Source organism: Bufo bufo, chromosome 5 (assembly GCF_905171765.1).
Source record: "Bufo bufo chromosome 5, aBufBuf1.1, whole genome shotgun sequence".
NCBI lineage: Eukaryota > Metazoa > Chordata > Amphibia > Anura > Bufonidae > Bufo > Bufo bufo.
This window is the reverse complement of record NC_053393.1, coordinates 501,903,729-501,920,091: the sequence shown is the minus strand read 5'-3', so window position 1 is coordinate 501,920,091 and position 16,363 is coordinate 501,903,729. Positions and strand designations below refer to the sequence as shown.

The 16,363-nt window shown below is 50.5% G+C and overlaps 1 protein-coding gene across 1 annotated transcript in view; it reads right to left on the bottom strand.

The window, feature by feature from the left end:
- PITRM1 (pitrilysin metallopeptidase 1) overlaps nt 1–16,363 on the bottom strand; it is a 90,701-nt gene that overhangs the window by 61,366 nt on the left and 12,972 nt on the right. Inside the window, exons 2-5 of the mRNA XM_040434329.1 lie at nt 10,901–11,003; nt 9,946–10,052; nt 1,489–1,640; nt 968–1,082 (exon numbers count right to left, since the gene is read on the bottom strand). Of these exons, the coding sequence (XP_040290263.1) occupies nt 968–1,082; nt 1,489–1,640; nt 9,946–10,052; nt 10,901–11,003 (477 nt within the window). The remainder of the gene's footprint in view (nt 1–967; nt 1,083–1,488; nt 1,641–9,945; nt 10,053–10,900; nt 11,004–16,363) is intronic.

Sequence of the window (16,363 nt, the reverse complement as noted above, 5' to 3'; positions counted from 1 at the left end):
CATGCAATGATGCTTATCCACCCATGTTCACAAGTTGCAATGCTTCTGATGTTCAATGCACTTGCAAATGGGTGCATTGAGCAACTTAAAGGGGTTCTGCAGCTCTTTTTAACTGATGATCTATCCTCTGGATAGATCATCAGCATCTGATTGGCGGGGGATCCCTGCCGATCAAATGTTTGGGAAGGTGGCAGCGCTCCAGGAGCCCGTGGCCTTCTCTCTGTTTCCCTCAGGCCCAGTGACGTCACGACTAGTATTGTCCTGGGAGTGACTAAGCTACGTTCACTTAAATCGAGCTCAGCCGCTCCTAGGTCAGCGATACCAGTCGGGACGCCACTGGGCCTGCAGTAAACAGTTAGAAGGCCACGGTGCTCTTGGAGCGCTCCTGCCTTCTCAAATAGGTGTCGGACCCCCGCCGATCAGATGCTGATGATCTAATCCAGAGGACAGATCATCAGTTAAAAAGAAATGCAGAACCCCTTAAAAGGGGTTGTCTCATCGGAGACATTGGTGGCATATTGCACGGCTATGCCACCAATGTCAAACATTGTAGGTGCGAGTCTTCCCTATCTCTAGTGAACAAGAGCGAAGCGCACAACAACGGCCACTCTCCATTCACTTCTATAGCAGTTCCAAAAGCTGAGCGTGCTTGCTAGACTGTTTTTGGAACTCCCATAGAAGTGAATGGAGAGCACACCGCGCATATGCAGTGCACTCATGCTCACTTTCGGGGCCCCATTCTAGAGATAGGTACGGGTCAAAGAGGTGGGATTGGCATCTATCTGCCATTGATGGCAAAGCCGTGCGATATGCCACCAATGTCTCAGATGACATCAACCCTTTAAATGTTGCACCTTGTGAACATGGGTGAAAACCTCACTGCACGATCCCATTAGAGGGCTGCTAATCTTTTATTTTTGCTGTAATAAGTATTACTAGTTATTGTCTCTTATTAAATTAGTGTTACCAGAAGTCCAGTTCTCTCAGGCATGGGAAAAACACAGCATCTAAATACACCGACAGGAGATTCTGGAAGTCCTTGGTATTCTGAGTTGAAAATGGGTACATCGTATAATCACTTGCTGCAAAAAAAATAAAAAAAATAAAAAAAATAAAAAAAAAGATGACGGATTGTACTCAGACCAAGCTGTAATGTTGTGCTGCAGTTCAGAGGCATGGCTTCTCATATACATGGCGGCCTGCTGTAGGTTTCCTTCAGCGTGGACCAGGAAAGGTGGCTATTGTGACCATCGGTAGGTGCCCCAGCTGTCGGACCCACAGCGATCATATATTTATCACCTATCTTGTGGATAGGTGATAAATGTTGTTCATGGAAAAATCCCTTTAAGCATTATTTACATGCCTCTGGAAAACCCCTTTAAAAATGCATCATTTGCAATAAAGGAACATTTCACCCACTAAACAAGGCCCGAGCGCACCTTGCGTCATACAAGACACTGAACCGCTGAGAAAGTGAAACGTTCTTACCTGTGAATGCATTCATGAACGTCGATAAGGATCGATTTAACATCTTGAAGAAAGGGTCTCTACATGGATACTTCTGGGAGCCGCACAAAACCGTATGTTCCAGTATGTGTGGGACCCCGGTGCTGTCCAGAGGAGTCGTCCGGAACTGTACACTAGAAAAGAGGGAGAGAGGATTTTATTTTATCTTTGGTTCCTGGGGGCGGCTGGATGGTTTTCTAATTAATTTGGTTTATGGGTAGGGGTGAGAAGTGTTGGTGCTCAAGGGGTTAACCCCTTAATGTCAAGACCCTTTTTCATTTTTACATTTTGGATTTTTCCTCCCCACGTTCCAATAACCATAACTTTTTTATTTTTCCGTTCATATGACTATATGTGGCCTTTTTTTTTTTTTTGCGGGACACAATGCATTTTTTAATGCCACCATTTAATTTACCATGTCTTGAATTGGAAAACGGGAAACAAATTCTGTGTGGCAAAACTAAAAAAGAAATATAAAAATAAATAAATAAAAGAATTTCGCCAAGGTTTTTAGGGTTTTGACATCAAAGAGTTCACTGTGCGCTAAAAATGACCTGACGTCCTTATCCTGTGGCTCAATACTAATGCGACGATACCAAACTTCTATAGGTTTTTGTTTTACTACTTTAAAAAAAAAAATATCTAAATTTTCTTTGCATTGCCATATTCTGACAGGCATACCTTTTTTTAATATTTCTGGAGCGAATTGTGTATTCTTATTTTTTCTGTTACAGCATTCACCGTACAGGATTTTTAAAAAAATATTTTAATAGTTTAGACATTTTCAGACGCAGCTATACCTAATATGTTTATTTTTTTATTGTTCATATATTTTGATATGTAAAATTGGGAAAGGGGAGTGATTTAAACTTTTAACATATTGGTGCTTTTTTATTTAGTTTTTTTACTTTTTCTTTTGATTATTAGCCCCCATAGGGGCCTAGTACATGGGATCTTTTGATACCCTCTCCTATTCACCCTAATAGAGATCTATTAGCTCAGAATGGAGACTGTAAAAAGGAGACTTTTGTATTACTTACCAGTAAAGTCTCTTTCTCGCTCTTCCTTGGGGGACACAGGAAACCATGGGTATAGCTCTGCTCCCTAGGAGGCGTGACACTAAGTGAAAGCTGTAAGCCCCTCCTCCATCAGCTATACCCTTCAGCCTGGAGAGAGAGACTGCCAGTTGCGTGTCCAAGTAGTGAAAGATAACCACCAACCGGAAAAAAAGGAACTGTCAAGCCCCAACGGGGGCAACCAAGCCGGAACCACAACTGTAAACCCAAATGAAGGGCGGGTGCTGTGTCCCCCAAGGAAGAGCGAGAAAGAGACTTTACTGGTAAGTAATACAAAAGTCTCCTTTTCTCGCCCATATTCCTTGGGGGACACAGGAAACCATGGGACGTTCCAGAGCAGTCCCAGAAGGGAGGGACCAGAACAAACTAGACCAACACCGGAGGCATCAATCAACTGCCGCCTGCAACACCAGACGGCCTAAAGCAGCGTCAGCCGACGCATGAGTATGCACCCTGTAGAACTTGGTGAAGGTGTGCAAGGAGGACCAAGTGGCCGCCTTGCAAATCTGCTCCGTAGAAGCCCGATTCCTCTGAGCCCAGGAAGCCCCGACCGCTCTAGTGGAGTGAGCGGTAACACCGAGGGGCGGAACCTTGCCCTTGGCGAGATAAGCCTCAGTAACAGCCATCTTGACAAAACGGGCGATAGCAACTTTGGATGCCGCCATCCCTCTGCGCGACCCCTCCGGAACCACAAAGAGCGAGTCAGTACGCCTGAAAGAGCTGGTTACCTCCAGGTAAACCTTGAGCGCCCTGACAACGTCCAGGCGATGAAGCTCCCTCTCCCGGGGGTGGGAAGGGGAAGGACACAAAGAGGGGAGAACGATGTCCTCGTTCAGATGAAAGGCGGAGACCACCTTAGGAAGGAAGGAAGGGACCGGACGAAGGACCACCTTGTCCTGGTGGAACACTAGGAAAGGTTCCAGACAGGAGAGTGCAGCCAATTCGGACACCCTCCGAAGAGAGGTGACGGCCACAAGGAAAATAACCTTGCAGGACAAAAGTCGCAAGGAAACCGTCCGCAGAGGCTCGAAAGGAGAAGCCTGGAGCGCTGAGAGAACCAGGTTCAGGTCCCAGGGCGGTACCGGAGGGCGGTACGGGGGAACCGCGTGAGCCACGCCCTGAAGGAAGGTCTTGACAGGACCAAGGGGGGCCAGTGGGCGCTGAAACAAAATGGACAGCGCAGACACCTGACCCTTCAAAGAACTCAGACCCAGACCCTGGGCGAGTCCGCTCTGCAGGAAGGACAAAACAGTGGGGAGAAAAAAGCGGAGCGGAGGAATCCCCAGATCGGCACAGAACCCCAAATAGGTCCTCCAGGTCCTATAATAGATCCTAGAAGAGGACGGCTTGCGGGCACGGATCATGGTGCGGACGACGTCCGCAGAAAAACCCCTACGTGTCAAGACGGTGGTCTCAACAACCACGCCGTCAAACGTAGGGACCTTAAACGCGGGTGGAAGATCGGTCCCTGAGAGAGAAGATCTTCCCTGGCGGGCAGCGGCCAGGGCGCGTCTGCCAGGAGCAGCATGAGGTCGGCATACCAAAACCGGCGGGGCCAGTCCGGAGCGACCAGAATCACCGAGACGCCCTCCGCCGCGATCTTCCGAAGGACCTTGGGCAGGAGTGGGATGGGAGGGAATATGTACGGACGCGCGAAGCCTCGCCAAGGGCGAACGAGGGCGTCGGCTCCGCAAGCTCCCGGATCCCTGGCCCTGGACAGATAGGCGGGGACCTTGTGATTGAACTTGGAGGCCATGAGGTCCACGTCCGGCATGCCCCAACGAAGGCAAATGGCCTCGAATACCTCCGGGTGAAGAGACCACTCGCCGGGGTCGACAGTGGTGCGACTGAGGAAGTCCGCCGCCCAATTGTCCACCCCTGGAATAAAAATTGCCGATAGAGCCGGGACGTGGGCTTCCGCCCAACGGAGAATGCTGGTGACCTCCTGCATCGCTGCAGCGCTGCGAGTGCCCCCCTGGTGGTTTATGTATGCCACGGCGGTGGCGTTGTCCGATTGCACACGAACTGGATGACCCTTCAGCAGATGAGTCCAGTGTCGCAGAGACAGAAGGGCCGCTCTCAGCTCCAGGACATTGATCGAGAGTTTGGACTCCGATGGAGACCAAATGCCCTGGACGGATCGGGGAGGAAACACGCCTCCCCAGCCCAAGAGACTGGCATCGGTTGTAACCACCAACCAGTTGAGCGGCAGAAAGGACCTGCCCAGAAGAGGGGACTGTAACCACCAGCGGAGAGATGACCGCACCGGAGGCGATAGATGGAAGGGATGATCCAGAGACTGCGGCGATTTGTCCCAGGAGGAGAGGATCGCCCGTTGGAGAGGGCGGGAGTGAAACTGCGCAAATGGGATCGCCTCGAAGCAGGCAACCATCTGCCCCAAGACCCGCATGCAGAAGCGGAAGGACGGTCGACGGTGGAGAAGGAGACCCCGAATCGCCCGGCGGAGGGTCAATCGTTTTTCCGAGGGAAGACGTACCTCCGCCGCTCCCGTGTCCAAAAGCATTCCCAGGAAGACCAGTTGTCTGGAGGGGGGAAGGGAGGACTTGGGGAAGTTGATGACCCAACCGAACCTCGCCAGAGTCTCTAGAGTGAGATCCACGCTGGCAACCGCTTGAGAAAGGGACGGAGCCTTGATGAGGATATCGTCCAAGTACGGTAGCAGAAAAACACCCCTGGAACGGAGTAAGGCCAAAACCGGGGCCAGGACCTTGGTGAACACCCGGGGGGCTGTTGCCAGCCCAAAGGGAAGGGCGACAAATTGGAAGTGGAGGTCCCCCACGGCGAATCGGAGGAAGCGATGGTGACACCGGGCTACCGGAACATGGAGGTAGGCATCCTGTATATCGATGGAAGACATGAAGTCTCCCCGCTCCAGGGAAGCCACCGCGGAACGGAGGGACTCCATCCGAAACCGTCGAAGGAGGAGAAAACGGTTGAGCTTTTTGAGGTCCAAAATGGGCCGCACCGAACCTCCCTTCTTGGGAACTACAAAGAGGTTCGAATAGAACCCTTGGAACCTTTCCTCTAGAGGAACGGGGGTAATCACCCCTCTGTCCAGTAAGGCTTGAACAGCCGCGGAGAACGCAGCCGCGCTTTTCGGGTCCCGCGGCAGGCGGGAGCGAAAGAACCGATCTGGAGGGAAGGACGCGAATTCGATTTTGTATCCGGAGGACACAATTTCGAGAGCCCAGGCGTCGGAGACGTGAGCCATCCAGACGTCCCTGAAAAGGAGGAGCCGGCCCCCCACCCGGGTGGGTGGGGGCGCGCCTTCAGGCAGAGGACTGCTTTGCTGCGGGTGTGCGGGCAGCCTGCGGCCTGCGCCAGGAGGGCTGCGCCCGAAAAAACGGCTTCCTACGCTTATCCTGGGGAGGGGCCGAAGCGGCAGCTGCGGGGGGAGCCCCAGAGTTCCTGCGGGAGGACCGAAAACGAGACGCACCGGGGCGTCCGCGGGGGGCGCCCCTGGCTTGGGGTTGAGGAAGATGGGTGCTTTTACCACCCGTGGCCTCCGAAATAAGCTCGTCTAGGCGGACCCCGAAAAAGGCGGGAACCCGCAAACGGTAGCCCCGCCAAGGAACGTTTGGAGGCAGCGTCCGCTTTCCAAACCTTCAGCCAGAGCTCCCTCCTGACGGAAACCGCCAGGGCGGAGGAGCGTGCAATAAGGGCTCCCGCATCAAGGGAGGCCTCACAAACAAAATTCCCGGCCCGAATAATAAGCTGGGCCAAGGAACGTAGGTCCTGGATGGGGACGTCCGAGTCCAACTCCTGTTCCAGCTGCGCACCCCAAGCAGAGATTGCTTTACCTGCCCAAGCAGAGGCAAAAACCGGTCTGAGGGCAGAACCGGAGGCAGCAAAAATGCCCTTGGAAAGGGTCTCCATGCGACGGTCCTCCGCTGACTGAAGAGAGGACCCGTCGGGAACAGGGATGGCCGTGTTCTTTGACAAACGGGCCACAGGGGGGTCCACCTTGGGTGGGGACGACCAGGTGGCCACGACATCGGCCGGAAAAGGATAGCAAATGTCCAGCTTCTTGGGGTTGACAAAACGGGCGTCCGGGCGAGCCCAAGCCTTAGACACCACGGAGGAGAAATCAGAGTGGATTGGAAAAACTTTTGAGGCCTGCCTGGGTCTGATAAAGGAGACACTAGCTGCGTCAGAGCTAGGGGGGTCATCTTGCACCTTAAAGGTGTCACGAATATCAGAGATGAGCTGACCCATCGCTGAGGCTAGCTTGGACGGCAGGGCCGAGTCCATTTCCAAATCTGAAACCGCCAATTCACCTTCAGAGAGCGAATCCTTTGGAGAGGAGAGGCTCGTCTGAGTGCGCACGCGTGGCGGGGAGAGGGAGGCATCCGAGGAGGAGGCTCGCTCTACTCTAAAACGCTTCTGAGAGTGCCTAGCTCGGGAAGGGTCACTAAGAGAGGGTGAACCCGCCGCAGCGGCAGAAGCGATGGACCCGGAGGGCGCGACAGTAAGAGTGGCGTCCTGCGGGGTAGGCGGCCTGTCTATTAGGCGGCCCACGACCTGAGTGAGGCTTTCCACAGCCTGGGACAGGGATCTAGCCCAGTCAGGCGGGTCAGAGGAAGCAGGGAGCGACACAGCGGGCGACTGAGGCTGCGGTGGAGCTCGGCATGCAGGACAGTGCGGATCAGACTGCCCCCGGGGAAAGGGTTCCCTACAAGCGGTACAGGCATGGTACCAAGGCTTGGCAGCTGCAGAAGGGTCTGACATGGTGGAAAAAAAGTTGCACTTAAAGTGGGAGACCCCAGGTGAAAAAACGGGGATCACACCCAAGTAACAGTACTGGTGGCACGGATGGGGTTAACAGTCCTACCAGACCCAGATGATGCAAGCGGCAGACAGCAAGGGCAGCAGACTGAAGGGAGGCTGTGGAGGAGAGGCGGCAGGCACAGAGGTGAACAGCTTCAGGATCGGACGGCAGAGAGAGAGAGCTCCACGCAGCACCTGAGATGTGGAGCCCGACGAACCAGGAAGTAGCGGAGCGCATGTAGAAAGCTCCGCCCCCCCCCCTTTGCCGCGCTGAAGGAGAAGCAGAGCCGCACGCGCGCGCGGCAAAATGATTTAACCCCCTAGGTAGATGAAGTGCCGGCCATGAAAAGGTGCCGTTCGCGCCAAGTAAGCGGCCCCCGCCTGAATGTGACGACTCCTCATACAGCCGTCCCCCTGACTGCCCTGCCGTTGAAGTGGTAGTCACCCCCCTAAGAACCAGCTTGTCCTGGGTCTGCAACACCAGAACGAAGTCCCCCCCAAATGATGGCCGGTAAAGTTGCCGGCCCCGATATGCCCATGGGGGAGGGGAGGGAAGGGGGGGGGGGGGGTAGATGGACACCACGGAGAGATGTAGCAGCGGTGGGAGGGAGGAACGGGAGGCTGGAGCAGCCACTCTCACCATACGCTGTCTTCGCCCTCAATCCATCCAGCAGGGTCGCCCCTTCAGCCACTGGCACCGCAGTGGCAGGAAGCCGGGGGAGGGACTTGGCGTGCGGGCGACCCTTGAGCTGGCGGGACGCAGGGGAGCGAGGCTGCCCTGGTCCACCTTGTCTTCTGTGGGGGAGGCGGCAGTGCGGTATTACCGGCACTGGCGCGACTCAACCCCGGGAGAAAACAGAGGGGTCTAGTGCGCCTCTGTTGTCCCTGTAAGTAGAAAAAAAAAACCGAATTAAAAACAACAAATAACGCAAAAATAAAAAATTATAGGAAAACGACCCTGCCTAAGCAGGGAGTGTCTTGCCTCCTTGGACACTAAGCAAAAACTGTCTCTCTCTCTCTCCAGGCTGAAGGGTATAGCTGATGGAGGAGGGGCTTACAGCTTTCACTTAGTGTCACGCCTCCTAGGGAGCAGAGCTATACCCATGGTTTCCTGTGTCCCCCAAGGAATATGGGCGAGAAAATCCTATTCACCCTATGTCTCGTGCCTAGATCAGTATGGGGAAAGCCATGGCAGGCCTGGATCGCTTCAGCAGTGTCCAAGCTTCCATGGCAACCGATCGGAGCCCTGCGATTTCACTGTGGGGGCTCCGATCAGAAGGCAGAGGGAGCCACACCCCTCTGCCTTCACTCACAGGTGCTGCGATCAGCATTGATCGCCACTCCCTGTCAGTGCGGGTGGGTGCCAGCTGTATGAAACAGCCGGTACCCGCCGCGTATGGAGCCCGCAGAGGCCCGCTCCATACATCCCCTCACGCATTATGACGTACATGTACGTGAAGGGGTTAAAGGTGTCATACAGGACTACAAAAACATGGCAGCTTTCTTCCATAATCAGTGCCCACTGATTGTCCACAGGTTGTTTCTGGTACTGCCCTGGAGTGAACAGGGTTGAGCTGCAATATCAGACATAAGTTGTGACAGGTGCAACCCCTTTAAAGGGAACCTGTCATCAACTTTATGCTGACCTCACTGAGGGCAGTATAAAGTAGTGACAGAAATGCTGATGTCAGCGGTGTGTCACTCATGAGCTAAAAGTAAGTGGTTGCTGAGAACCAGCATCATAATCATTGCAGCCCAGGCCTTGAAAAGAGTCAAATCTACCTGAGAAGAGTCCTGGTTATCCATAATCTCCTGCTCTCCTGTCTATCTGCTGATGATTGGCAGTTCTCTTCTAGAGAGAAAGAGAGAAAACTAGGTATTAGACTGTCAGTCATCAGCAGGTGGGCAGGAGAGCGGGAAGATATGAATAACCAGGACTCTTCTCAGGTGGCCGGGACTCTTTCCCAGGCCCAGTCTGCAAGGATTGTGATGTTGGTTCTCGGCAACCACTTATCAACTCTCCTGTCTCTACTTTATTCTGCCGCTAGTATGGGCAGCACAAAGTTGATAACGGCATTTTTCATGTTAAAGGGAACCTGTTCTCTCATCCTAGCAGATGGAGCCGGTGTGAGGTCACTGTGTCACAGGTAGCATACCATCTGTGACAGGCTCCCCCTCAACAACTAGCAGCAGTTTTAGACTATTACAATGAATGCAAAGCTGCCCATACACTAGATAAAAGTTAGAAGAAACTGTCAATTTTGGCAAACCATCGACAAACATCGAAAATGTAAAAACGATAGTTTGTCATGGCCAATGGCAGACGGATTTCAACCCAAAATGCGATCTGTCCTGTTGGAAAGTTTTAGCAGTGATTGGCAAAAAACAAACAAGACTGAATACCATGACTGTCCGAATTTGGCCGATCAATTGCCATCTTGAGCAGGCCCGCTACGATTCATGAGCAGCCAATTACTTTACTATGTTGCTGGTGGCTGTATTAGTAGGGACAATCCCGGAAAGAAAAAAGCCCTTCAGTGTGAACTGTGAAGTGGAGGGCATGGTGGTCTCATACCTGAATAAATTATTTGCGTCCTCTCTGGCGACGTGTAAATACTTTGCTCCGGTGCCTTCATGGTCGAGCTTTACTGCAGTTAAAAACAAATCAGGGACAGGAGTCACCTGCAGGGGAACAAACAAAAAATTACAAAATTAATAAGAACATGAAAAACACAAGTGATACATGGTATTCTATAGGTTTACAATGTGAAGAATGCCAGGACTTTCTGATTAAAGGGGTTGTCCGGGCTCTCCTACATCGATAACCTATCCTCAGGATAGGTCATCAATATCAGATCGCCGGGAGTCCAACACCCAGCACCCCTGCCAACCAGCTGTATGAGGAGACGGCGCGCTCAGTGCGCAGGTGCCATCTTCCCTTTTCTCTTCCTGTCCGCTGCTGCGGTCTATGGTCTTGGTCTTTGCCATAGACAGCAGCGGTGAACAGGAAGAGAGAAGGGAGACGGCACATGAGCACTGCATGTGCCATCTCCTCATCATACAGCTGATCAGCGGGGGTTACGAGTGTCGGATCCCCACCGATCTGAGTACAGGTCATCAATAGTACAAGCCCAGACAACCCCTTTAATGCAAGTGACAAAGTATAAATTGCTGGTAGTGCTTGGTCAATGATCACAATGCCCCCTTTATTTTGGGTTCTGCAGCAGGGTATACGTGGAGGCAGGGTCACATTAGTACTGGGGGAGAGATCTGGTGTTTGAGCTGGGCGGGTGAGATGCTGGAGACCCTGAAGAACATGCTGTGTAGCATGGGCCGTGTGTGCGCAGTTGTTATCTTGTTGGAACACCACGTCTCCTGACGGAGTCACAAAAGGCAGTAGGACTGGTTCCACAATGCTTCTGCAGTGATGTGAACATGAACGGCACGTGACTATCTTTTTTTTTTTTTTTTTTTTATTATAAAGCATTGAAATACCATAGATCAATTTTTACAACATGATGACGTCATACCTCCTTCACTGTAAATCCATGGATAGTTTCCCCTGGCTTATACTGTAACGCTCTTTCACTTGCGGAACTTGCTCGCCATCTCCATGAATTCTTAAAAAGTGCACTAGAGAAGAGAAATGAAAAAAAAAAAAAAAAAAAAAAAAAAGGTCAAAAATACATCCGCTGAGACCATATCTGCAATGGCCATTTATTTGAATTGCTATATGTAATACTACATTTTACCAGTAGCGGCCGCTGTAGGGTAAATGAGCAGCTGAAGGCAACACCCCCTGCAATCAGCTGACTCCTGCACTGGCTCTCATACAGTCCTGATCAAAAGTTAAGACCACTTGAAAAATGGCAAAAAATCATATTTTACATATCTTAACAAGGTACCAAGTAGAGCTTCAACATGCAACAAGAAGAAATGGGAGTGAGACAAAACATTTTTTTGAGCATTCAATTAATTGAAAATAACGATTAAACTGAAACACTGTTTTTCAGCTGATCAAAAGTTTAGGACCACATGCCTTTAAAAGGCCAAATCTGTGCAAAGATGTGGATTCATTGTCATTTTCTGTCAGGTAGTCACACGTTGTGATGCCAAAGGCAAAAAAAACTCTCCCTTTTTGAACGTGGTCGGGTTATTGAACTGCATAAGCAGGGTCTCTCACAGCGCGCCATCGCTGCTGAGGTGGGACGCAGTAGGACAGGGCTTGACAAATTTCCTTGGAATCTAGGAGCCAGCTAAAAAAGTTAGGAGCCAGGCGGAGCCGCGTCATAAAGCCCCTAGTAGGCGCCCCCATAGTGCTCCCCCCCCCCACACTTTTCCATGGAGCCCCCCAATAATGCTGTATACCATGTTACATATACCGCCGCTCCGTCCCCGGACCCTATTGACTATAATGGGGACGGGGGTGGAGCTCCGGCGCAGCACGGCAGTTCGCGGTGAGAGGCCGCCGGACTAAAAAGTTGGACATGCAGTACTTTCACCATGCACTGCCGTGCTGCGCCAGAGCTCTGCCCCCATTATAGTCAATGGGGACGGAGCGGTGGTCCGGCGAAACAGCGGAAGGACGGATCCGACAGGGTGAACAGCCTGCCAGATCCATCCTGCCGCAAGTGTGAAAGTACCCTTAGTTATATAGCTACTGAATGAGACAGAAGAAGGGATGCCTTTAACATATATATCTCCTTGAGAAGCCAATTTGATCCTAAAGGGTTAATTCAAACTGTAATCTAAACTCTGTGTCCTGTCACTTCTCTTATCTCTCTGCTCCTGTCCCTTAATCTCATCACTGCTGCAACAAAAGCATTGAATGGAATGAGTCTCTAACTAAGGCTACTTTCACACTAGCGTTCGGAGCGGATCCGTCTGATGTTTCATCAGACGGATCCGCTCCGATAATGCAGACGTTCGCATCCGTTCAGAACGGATGCGTCTGCATTAAAACTTAGAAAATTTTCTAAGTGTGAAAGTTGTCTGAGCGGATCCGTTCAGACTTTACATTGTAAGTCAATGGGGAACGGATCCGCTTGAAGATTGAGCCATATAGTGTCATCTTCAAGCGGATCCGTCCCCATTGACTTACATTGTAAGTGTGGACGGATCCGCTCGCCTCCGCACGGCCAGGCGGACACCCGAACGCTGCAAGCAGCGTTCAGGTGTCCGCTCACTGAGCGGAGCGGAGGCTGAACGCTGGCAGGCGGATGCATTCTCAGCGGATCCGCCTCCACTGAGAATGCATTGGGGCCAGACGGATGTGTTCGGGGCCGCTCGTGAGCCCCTTCAAACGGTGCGCACGAGCGGACACCCGAACGCTAGTGTGAAAGTAGCCTAAGTCGGATCTTTAGATTCTTTTAACCTGAGACTCATTCGATTCTTACTTAGACTCCCTCCTGTACTTGTGTCAGTGACCCAGAGCTGCTAGTGTTTGCCTTGCCTGAGCTCTGATTGGTTGGTGGGCGGGGAGGGGAAGGGCTGGCAGAAGCAGCTTCCACTCTAGGATCAGATTACGCTCCTCCCGAGTCCCTCCCCTCCCTGCTGCCAGCGTCTCACTCTCTGTGTGCTGTGACGGAGCTGACTCAGACTGAGGAGCGGCTTCAAACGGTGCTGCCTCCGGAAAGAACGGCAGCTCCGCACCCATCGCCCGGGCACCTTTGAAAACGGGCTGACAAATACCCAAGCGCCAGGACTAAATTCCTGGTCGCCATGGCGACCTGGGATTTGTCGAGCCCTGCAGTAAGACAGTCATTTGGAATTTCTTAAATGATCCTGAGGGTTATGGAACAAAAAAGTCAAGTGGAAGACCCAAAGAAATGTCATCAGCACTGAGCCGGAGGATCCAATTGGCTGTCCGTCAAGACACTGGACGATCCTCGACCCAAATTAAGGCCCTTACTGGTGCTGACTGCAGCCCCATAACCATCAGACGGCATCTGAGACTAAAGGGCTTCAAAAACAAAAAACGTCTTCAAAGACCTCGTCTCCTTGAACGCCACAGAACTGCTCGTTTGGACTTTGCAAGAGAGCAACAAACATGGGACATTCAAAGGTGGAAGAAAGTTTTATTCTCTGATGAGAAAAAAATTTAACCTTGATGGTCCTGATGGTTTCCAACGTTACTGGCATGACAAGCAGATCCCACCTCAGATGTTTTCTACGCGCCACAGTGGAGGGGGCGCTATAATGGTCTGGGGTGATTTTTACTTCAGTGGAACAATGGAGCTTCAGGAAGTGCAGGGTCGTCAAACGGCCGCTGGCTATGTCCAGATGTTGCAGAGAGCATTCCTCATGACTGAGGGCCCTCGTCTGTGTGGTAACGACTGGGATTTTCAACAGGACAACGCTACAGTACACAATGCCCGCAGGACAAGGGACTTCTTCCAGGAGAATAACATCACTCTTTTGGCCCATCCTGCGTGTTCCCCTGATCTAAATCCAATTGAGAACCTTTGGGGATGGATGGCAAGGGAAGTTTACAAAAATGGACAACAGTTCTAGACAGTAGATGGCCTTCGTGCGACCGTCTTCACCACTTGGAGAAATGTTCCCACTCACCTCATGGAAACGCTTGCATCAAGCATGCCAAAACGAATTTTGGAAGTGATAAACAATAATGGCGGAGCTACTCATTACTGAGTTCATGTTTGGAAGTTGGATTTCTGTTTTGGGGGGTTTAGTTTTTTTTTGGAGGTGTGGTCCTAAACTTTTGATCAGCTGAAAAACAGCCTGTTTCAGTTTATTCGTTGTTTTCATTCAATTGAATGCTCAAAAAATGTTTTGTCTCACTCCCATTTCTTCTTGTTGCATGTTGAAGCTCTACTTGGAACCTTGTTAAGATCCAGCCATGCTAAATAGGATTTTTCTTGCCATTTTTCAAGTGGTCTTAAACTTTTGATCAGGACTGTATTAAGGCCTTTTTTTTCCCGTTTCTGTTCCGTTTTTGCGGGTTCCGTTTGCGGTCTGTATGCGGAACCATTCATTTCAATGGTTCCGCAAATAAAACAGAATGTACTCCATATGCATTCCGTTTCCGTATTTCCGTTCCGCTAAAAGACAGAACATGTCCTATTATTGCCCGCAAATATCAATCTGTGGCTCCATTCAAGTCAATGGGTCCGCAAAAAATACAGAATGCATACGGAACACATCCGTATATTATCCGTTTTTGGCGGATCCATGCCCACTTTGCACGTGTTTACTGTTTAGAAACATTACTGTACATTACAGTAATGATTACAAATTTTATGTTTCAGTTTGCGATCCACAAACAACGGATCGCATACGGAGATTTTTTGCGCTTCTACGGAACGAAAAAAACAACTGAATAACGGATCTGTGAAAAACGGACCGCAAATTACAGAATACATTTTACTCATTTTTGGCTAAAAAACATATTTTCAATTGGTCTATGTTAAAAATATTGAGGCACTCTGTCACAAAGGGTTAACTGTTTTTCTAACTGTGTGACTGGTACTTTCACTTTGTGCTGCTCATCTAATAAACCTTATCTGTAAACTACTGAGAGGTCATAAAGACTTATTTAACCACCTCCCGTCCGCACGTTGCCTATAAACGTCCGGGAGGTGGTTTTCTATCTTTGAATGGACGTTTCTGAACAGTGACAGCAGGGCAACCCTTAGAGAAGTCAGGGACAGTGCCCAGGTGTCCCTGCCTTCTAGATCGTGTATTTCTACTGTAACTGGGGCTACCATGTCAGCCCCAGTTACAGGAGAAATCAATAGTGAAAAAAAAAAGTGAAGTTAAATGACCCCCAGAGGTCTTGTATGACCTTATGGGGGACGCAAAGTGTAAAATTCAAAATTCAAAAATAAAGTGTTAAAATAAAAAAAATGTAAAAAAGGTTTCACATGTAAAAAAAAAAAAAAAATTCCCCAGGTAAGAAATGAAAAAAAAGAAAAAAGTTTAAAATAGAATTTTTTTTAATAAAATAGACATATTTGGTATTGCCGCATCCGTGACGGTCGGCTCTATAAATACACTGCTCAAAAAAATAAAGGGAACACAAAAATAACACATCCTAGATCTGAGTTAATTAAATATTCTTCTGAAATACTTTGTTCTTTAGGCCTCTTTCACACTTGCGTTGTTGGGATCCGGCATGCACTTCCGTTGCCGGAGGTGCCTGCCGGATCCGTAACAACGCAAGTGTACTGAAAGCATTTGAAGACGGAACCGTCTTCCAAATGCTTTCAGTGTTACTATGGCACCCAGGACGCTATTAAAGTCCTGGTTGCCATAGTAGTAGTGGGGAGCGGGGGAGCGGTATACTTACAGTCCGTGCGGCTCCCCGGGCGCTCCAGAATGACGTCAGAGCGCCCCATGCGCATGGATGACGTGATCCATGCGATCACGTGATCCATGCGCTTGGGGCGCCCTGACGTCACTCTGGAGCGCCCGGGGAGCCGCACGGACGGTAAGTATGCTGCTCCCCTGCTCCCCGCTACACTTACCATGGCTGTCAGGACTTTAGCGTCCCGGCAGCCATGGTAACCACTCTGAAAAAGCTAAATGTCGGATGCGGCAATGCGCCGAAACGACGTTTAGCTTAAGGCCGGATCCGGATCAATGCCTTTCAATGGGCATTGATCCCGGATCCGGCCTTGCGGCAAGTCTTCAGGATTTTTGGCCGGAGCAAAAAGCGCAGCATGCTGCGGTATTTTCTCCGGCCAAAAAACGTTCCGTACCGGAACTGAAGACATCCTGATGCATCCTGAACGGATTACTCTCCATTCAGAATGCATTAGGATAATCCTGATCAGTATTCTTCCGGCATAGAGTCCCGACGACGGAACTCTATGCCGGAAGACAATAACGCAAGTGTGAAAGAGCCCTTACATAGTTGAATGTGCTGACAACAAAATCACACAAATAAAAAAATAGAAAATCCATTTTTTAACCCATGGAGGTCTGGATTTGGAGTCACACTCAAAATTAAAGTGGAAAAACACACTACAGGC